This window comes from Mustela putorius, unplaced genomic scaffold (genome assembly GCF_011764305.1).
Source record: "Mustela putorius furo isolate JIRA1106 unplaced genomic scaffold, ASM1176430v1.1 tig00000460_pilon_pilon_pilon, whole genome shotgun sequence".
Classification (NCBI taxonomy): domain Eukaryota; kingdom Metazoa; phylum Chordata; class Mammalia; order Carnivora; family Mustelidae; genus Mustela; species Mustela putorius.
In genome coordinates this window covers 22,027,169-22,033,862 of record NW_025421389.1, presented here as the reverse complement: position 1 = coordinate 22,033,862, position 6,694 = coordinate 22,027,169, and the positions used below count along the sequence as shown (strand labels likewise).

The following is a 6,694-nucleotide window of genomic DNA, read 5'->3' as shown; positions in this document are numbered from 1 at the left end:
TCAGACTTAACCCGAGGTCCGATGTCCGCCTTCCTCTAGCTGATCCCCTCCCTGCTGTTCCCAGCAGCCGCCACTGGGGGGCACTCCAGCTCTGGCCCAGGGCTCTGGCCTTAGGAGGCTGGCTGTAGTGGGCGTCCCCTCCACCGTCCACCGCCCATTGCCAAGCGCAGCTGCGCCTCTCCTGGAGGGTGTCCAGGGTGTGGCGGAGAGTGTTAGCCCCTCCCTGTTAGGCCGCCATAGGGAGAGGGTTGGGGTGGTCTCACAGCGGGCAGCCCAAGGGACCCCACTGGCAGTCTCTTACCTTCTTCGGGGACCCCTTCCCCAGACCCCTGAGACCAGCTCTAAGCCACGGTATGAGTGGGTCTGCTTCCAGGAGTGGTGGAGTCCAGTCTGTTCTCTAGGGTCGGGAGGGAGGGAAGGATAGCAGCCTCGGAGCCTCCCACCCAGCGCTGGTGTCTCAGCCCCGCCAGGCCTTAGAAATCCTCCGGCTAGGGGCTAGGGGCCAGGGTCGACTGAGCTGTAGTGGAGCCCTCAGATTCTGCCCCCAGCGAAAGCGGGGAACTCCAGACCCACCACAACGGGACGCTCTCAACTTGAGCAGAGTGGGACAGCTGAAGGAGGGGGTCTGCCAGCCTCTCCCCTCCCACACGGGGGCCAGCAGGGACACCCAGCTTCTGCCACTCGTGACATCCCCACCCACGTGGCCTTGAGTAAGAGATTTATCTGAAAATGAGGTTAGTAATTACGCTCCCACGATACAGCCCTGAGGATTAAATGAGAACATTTGCAAAGCATTTCCCTGGCATGTCGTAGGTTCTCAGTAAAGTTTATTTCCTATTTCCAACTGGAGCGAAACCCCCAGGAGGACAGGGTGGCTGGTTAGTCCGATCCCCCCAGCTCTTTCCCCCTCTCTCTGGCCAGACCCTCTAGAATTCCCCCCGACCTCAAACTCAGGGGCAGGGAGCAGTGAGGAAGGAGCCTCGCTAAGTCCAGAGAGCAGGGGAGGCCTTCATGGTCCTGCCCATAAAAGGCTTTTCCCGGCGGCTTCCCAGCCGGCAGCTCAGCTCCGCCCCACCCGCTCCATCTCCAAAGCACGCAGAGAATGTCTCGGGCAGCCCCCGGCAGACTGCTCCAACTTGGTGTCTTTCCCCAAATATGGAGCCTGTGTGGAGTCACTGGGGGGGCCGGGGGTGGGGAACAGGCTGGGTTCTTCTAGCAGGGAGGGGGCCGAGGGGTGAGCCAGCGGGGGAGGCTGACATCACCCCGGCAGCAGCCCTTTAAACCCCCCACTCAGCCAGCGCCCCATCCTGTCTGTCCAAGTTCAGACACGGAGTGCTCCTTCCCTCCTGCGAGCCCGAGGAACCCCTGTAAGTGCATGTATCTCTGGGTTGGAAGGCAGACAGGCTAGGGCTTGACGGTAGCAGTAGGGGTCCTGGGGACAGGGCCTTCGGGGGTCCTGGTCTCCAGCTTCCTGGGTGGAGAAGGCCACCCTCTCTGTTAGTGTGCATTCCTGATCTCCAGTTGGTGAGGTGTCCTATTTGATGGTGGGGATGAGCCTGCCAGATCCCATCTTGCTCAGACTGGGGAGCCCGGGGCAGGTGGAAATGTTGAGGGTGACTTGGCTGATGCAGAGGGACTGATGGTAAAGACCCTGATGCCTGGGGTGTGGCAGGGGGCTCCGGTGTTCAGCCCTTCGTCATGCCCATGGGGTGTGTGATGGGCTCGAGGTGTTGGGTTAGACACAAGCTGTATTTGTTGTCCATCCAGGAGGCTGTGCAAGGGCGTGGCAAGTTCTCCAGTGCTGGAGAGCGTGGGCCCATGGGTGGGTACCCAGGGCCTGAGCAGCAAAGGAGAAGCTCCGGGAAGCCACTAAGGCAGCGGGGAGGGCCGCAGGCAGGTGGGCAAGGGCACAAGAGGGCCTTTTCTGGACACATGGCTCCTTCCATCCTCTGAAAATGGGAGGTGGCCCGCTGCAGGCAGAGGGGTAAGGGATGGGTCCTGCGGGAGTTTTGCAGTGTTGGCCTGGGTGGGCCTGGGACCCTGGGCCCTTTCAGAAGGATCTGGCTGCTTCCCCTTAGTGGTTGCTATCCAAGGGGTAGCAGTGAATAGCTGCTAGAGAAGCTGCACTTCTCTGCTGCCAGAACTGAGATAATCCGGACCTCTGGCCGAGTCAGAAAGCACCAGAGGCTTGCTCCTGTCTTCCCATAGAGGGGGGCCCGGCGGTCCTGCAGAGACCCCTGGTGCTGCTAGTAGTTGGGGGTTCCTGCTAGTAGCAGGTACACGCTGTCCCTTTACAGCTGGACTTTATTCTTTCTCTGGGTGGAGGGGGAAGCTGACAAGAGCCACAGAGCAGGGGCTGTCCTGCCTGTCCTGTCCCAGGAGGCTTTATCAAGAAAGGCTCCTCGGTGATTTGGCTGGCGACCCTCTCCCTCTCCCTCTCCTCTTCCCAGCAGCACATCTAGGTGGGACTGGTTGGAGGCCTTGGTTGGAGGACTGAGAGGGATTTCTTGGAACTCTCCACTTTCAGACTCTTCACCAGAAGGGAGAAGGGTGGGGTGGGTGGGGTGCCTTTCATCCCCTTCCCTGTTCTTTATTTTTTTTTTTAAGATTTTATTTATTTATTTGACAGACAGAGATCACGAGTCACAGAGAGGCAGGCACAGTGGGTGTGGGAAGCAGGCTCCCTGCTGAGCAGAGAGCCCGATATGGGGCTCGATCCCAGGACCCTGGGATCATGACCAGAGCCCAAGGCAGAGGCTTTAAGCAACTGAGCCACCCAGGCGCCCCTCCCCCTCCCTGTTCTGATCAAAATCCAAATATTGTCTCTGGATCTACAGGCTGCAACTTTGCGTTCTTGTCACAGTGGGCCTCGATACCACTGTCTGCTCTGAGTCTCCTAGACTGGAAGCTGCAGGGGGTGGGGGGCACTCTGTCTTGGCCTGTTCTTCACAGGCCCAGCCCACTGTCTGGGAGGGAGGGCAGATGAGAGGCCAGGTCGGTTGGAGAGTTGGGGGGAGGAGCAGGCTTGTGGAAGGTGGTGGGTGTCTGGACCACAGGGATGCGTGCTGCCTGCCTGGGCTGGTGGGTGAAGGCTGAGCCGGGCCGGGCTGCAGGGTGGGTCCAAGGTACCTGGTCCCAGCTGACTCATGGGTTTTGACCACTAGTCTTTGCCCCCCCTGGTGGTTGGAAAGCAGGGAAGCAGGTGTGAGACCCACACCCCGCAGGCGCAGGCGGGGAAGGAAGGGGTGGGGCCCTTTAGAGGGAAACAGAGCAGAGACTGTTTTGGGATTCTCTGGGTGTCAGCTGGCAGGGGAGAGGGCTGGTGGTGCTCAGAGGGGGCCCAGCCCTCTGGGGCTTTACACCTCCTGAGAGAAGGGAGAGTTTAGATGAGTTCTTTGTCTCCACCTTTGCTGTCCCCTCAGGGGATGACTTGGAAAAGAATGAAAGGAACAGTTTTTGTCCCTGGGTCAGGGCCAGCAGTCCCAGGAGGCGACTTAACAAGACAGTGGCTCCGTGAAGGCAGAGCCCTCTGAGAGAGATCCCCACCTCCCCGGGGCACAGACAGGGAACTTGAATGCAGGGAAGTTGTCAGCTGGAGGGGAAGAAGGGTAGGGCAGCTCACCAGGGAGCACTGGCAAGTGAGGACTTTCACTTGGCTGTCCACGGTGGTGGGGAGTGGGGAGAAGGTCTGCCTCTGGCCAGGGAGGGAGTCGGGGTAGCGTGCTGCTACCCCTTCCTCAGCCCATTCTCTCCCTCCCAACCTCTGACTTCTCTGAAGCCAGGCGATGGGTCTGGCCTCATTTGGTACCTTTCTTGGAGGGAGGGCTCTCCCAGGGAGCTCTGAGCACCACCCCTGGGTGACCACTGCAGCCAGGTCCAGTTCCTCGGACCAGCCACCTTGCAGGCCTTGCTCCTGTAGACTTTCCCCCACACTACAAGGCTCTCCCAAGCAGGGCCAGCCCCAGGCCTTAGGGCAGCAGCTGGCGGCTGGTCTACACAGGGAGGGGCTCCCCATGTTCTGGCTGGCAGATTCTTGGCTCTGGGGGGTCCCTGGAGGGCTCTGGCTCCTCAGTTGCTCTAGCTACTAGGGTGGCGGGAGCGGGGGGCACAAGGGGAAGTCCGTGGGTCTGTCAGTTCTCTCTCTCTTCTGGGCCACCTGAGGAAGTACGGCTTCTTGACCAAAGGCTCATGGGTTCTGCTGGCTTCCTCGGCCTTGCCAGGGGTGGGTAAGCTGGAGCCTCTTCTGCAGCTGCAGGCCGGAGGCCAAGCTGAGCTGGCAAAGAGCAGGCATTCTGCGGTTCCAGCTTTGGGGCTAGAGGCTAAAGCGGAGAGAGAAGGTAACTATAACTTCAGGTGGAAGCAGCAACCCCCCTCATGCCTACCTGGACAAGGAAACCTGCTGCTCTCTTATTGTGCCAGGGCAGGGGGTCATGTGGCCTCCTCTGTGGCCTCTAATGCCTCTGTGGCCAGTCTTGGCAAAGAAAGAAGGCTCTAGAGCAGTGGTTGTCAAACTCTGGCCCGTATGCCAAATGCAGCCGCTGTTTGTCAAGTTTTATTGGCTCAAAGCCATGCTTCCTTGTTTACGTATTGTCTGAGGCTGCTTTCACGCTGCAGTGGTGGAGACCATACGTGCTGCGCAGCCCAAGATGCCTGCCACCGTCTGGTTGTCACAAAGTCAGTTTACTATCCTTGCTCTGGACTTCCAAAGATCTGGTGTCCTGTTTCTCTGGTCCCTAAGTTCAGAGACGCTCCCTGGATGGAGAGGATGATGGGCAGTGCCATGAAAACAAAATGAGCAAACCAGGGGAGGTAAATCAATGTCTAGGACAGATTGGCCCCGCCCCCTCCATCCCCCTGGATCTCCACGGCCTGCTTAGCACAAGCGAGAGCCGAGTTGTTCTCTGACCCTCTGACCTCCCTTCTCTGGCCGGCGCTGCTTTAGCTCTCTCACAACATGGCCAACAAGGGTCCTTCCTATGGCATGAGCCGCGAAGTACAATCCAAAATCGAGAAGAAGTACGACGAGGAGCTGGAGGAGAGGCTGGTGGAGTGGATCATAGTGCAGTGTGGCCCCGACGTGGGGCGCCCGGACCGCGGGCGCCTGGGCTTCCAGGTCTGGCTGAAGAACGGCGTGGTGAGTGGCACCCTGGGAAGGGGGGCTGGGGCTTCGCCATCCTGCTGGGCTTGCAGGGCAGGCACCCCCAGCTGAGTGCCAAGCTGTGTTCTGTGCCCGGCAGATTCTGAGCAAGCTGGTGAACAGCCTGTATCCTGACGGCTCCAAGCCAGTGAAGGTGCCCGACAACCCTCCTTCCATGGTCTTCAAGCAGATGGAGCAGGTGGCTCAGTTCCTGAAGGCAGCGGAGGACTACGGGGTCACCAAGACTGACATGTTCCAGACTGTTGACCTCTTTGAAGGTACAAAGAGAAGAGGGGGTGGAGGCGGCAGGTAGAGGACAGGAAGCTGAGGCAGAGGGGACAAGGAGTGGTCCAAGCTTGCCACCACACGTCTGCAGAGTGGGAATGGGATGTGCCGAGAGAATGCCAGCCACACTCGAGGGCATCGTAGGATCTGCTGCAGCCTCCTCATCCCCCGGGTTGGCCAGTTTTCTGAGGGGGGGGCAGGCCCTGCTGTGGAGTCCTGTGGACGTGGACCTGAAGTTCACCGCCCCCCCCATTCCTTTCTTTATTCTCCCAGGCAAAGACTTGGCAGCAGTGCAGAGGACCCTGATGGCCCTGGGCAGCTTGGCGGTGACCAAGAATGATGGGCACTACCGTGGAGACCCCAACTGGTTCATGAAGTACGTGGCCACCAGGGTTCTTTGTGCGCTAAGCATGTATCTCTGTGTGAGATGGGAGGTGGCCTGGGCTAACCTAGGGAAGCAGATAGCTGGGAAGGTACAAAGTGAAGGTCTAGGCTAAGGGGAAGATGGGTCCCTGCTGCTTGCCAATGTCCACGGCCCGTGGGACACGCGAGGTGAAGGAAACAAGAGAAGTGAGATGGGGGCCGTGGGATGAGACTAGGAAACAGAACCCAGGTGGAGAATGTGCAGTCCTGGTGAGTCTTTATCCTGGTTTTCCCGCTTCTAGGAAAGCCCAGGAGCATAAGAGGGAATTCACAGAGAGCCAACTGCAGGAGGGCAAGCATGTCATTGGCCTACAGATGGGTAGCAACAGAGGGGCCTCGCAGGCTGGCATGACGGGCTACGGACGACCTCGGCAGATCATCAGTTAGAGGGAGTGGGCCAGCCCCTGGCCCTGCCCTTCCCAGCTCGCCGGCCGCAGCCATCCTGCCTAGCCCACTCACCCACACCGTGTAGTTCCTTCAGCCCCGGCCAAGCTTCGAGGCTCCGTCACTGAGTAAAGGTGACCACACTTGGGCAGCTCTTCCCCACCCCTCAGCCTCCGCCCAACTTCTTATCCCAAAGCACTACTCCCCTAACCCTCCTCCCAGCTTCCCTACCGTCTCCCACCATCTCCCGCCTCCCGCCACCTTGGGCCAGGCAATGGAGGGGGGACATGGGCCGGGGGCAGCTGGTAGGGGCAAGTCCACCATCCTCCTTGGCCGCAGATTCCCATTGAAGGAAACCCAGCCCAAACTCTCGTGTTTTTTTTTTTTTTTTTTTTTTGCTGGAATATTTTGGAGGTTGAAATTCAAAAAAGAAACAAATATATACATCAATCTTTTCTCAGGCCT

At 59.1% G+C, this 6,694-nt stretch overlaps 1 protein-coding gene across 1 annotated transcript; it reads left to right on the top strand.

Moving 5' to 3' along the window:
* The first annotated feature begins 1,213 nt into the window (after positions 1-1,213).
* On the top strand, positions 1,214-6,689 carry TAGLN (transgelin). Its single transcript, XM_004749909.3, has 5 exons — positions 1,214-1,367; positions 4,943-5,134; positions 5,238-5,415; positions 5,696-5,798; positions 6,088-6,689. Exons 2-5 carry the CDS (start codon positions 4,955-4,957, stop codon positions 6,230-6,232), a joined length of 606 nt encoding a protein of 201 aa, XP_004749966.1. The 5' UTR covers positions 1,214-1,367; positions 4,943-4,954; the 3' UTR covers positions 6,233-6,689.
* The last annotated feature ends 5 nt before the right edge of the window (positions 6,690-6,694 follow it).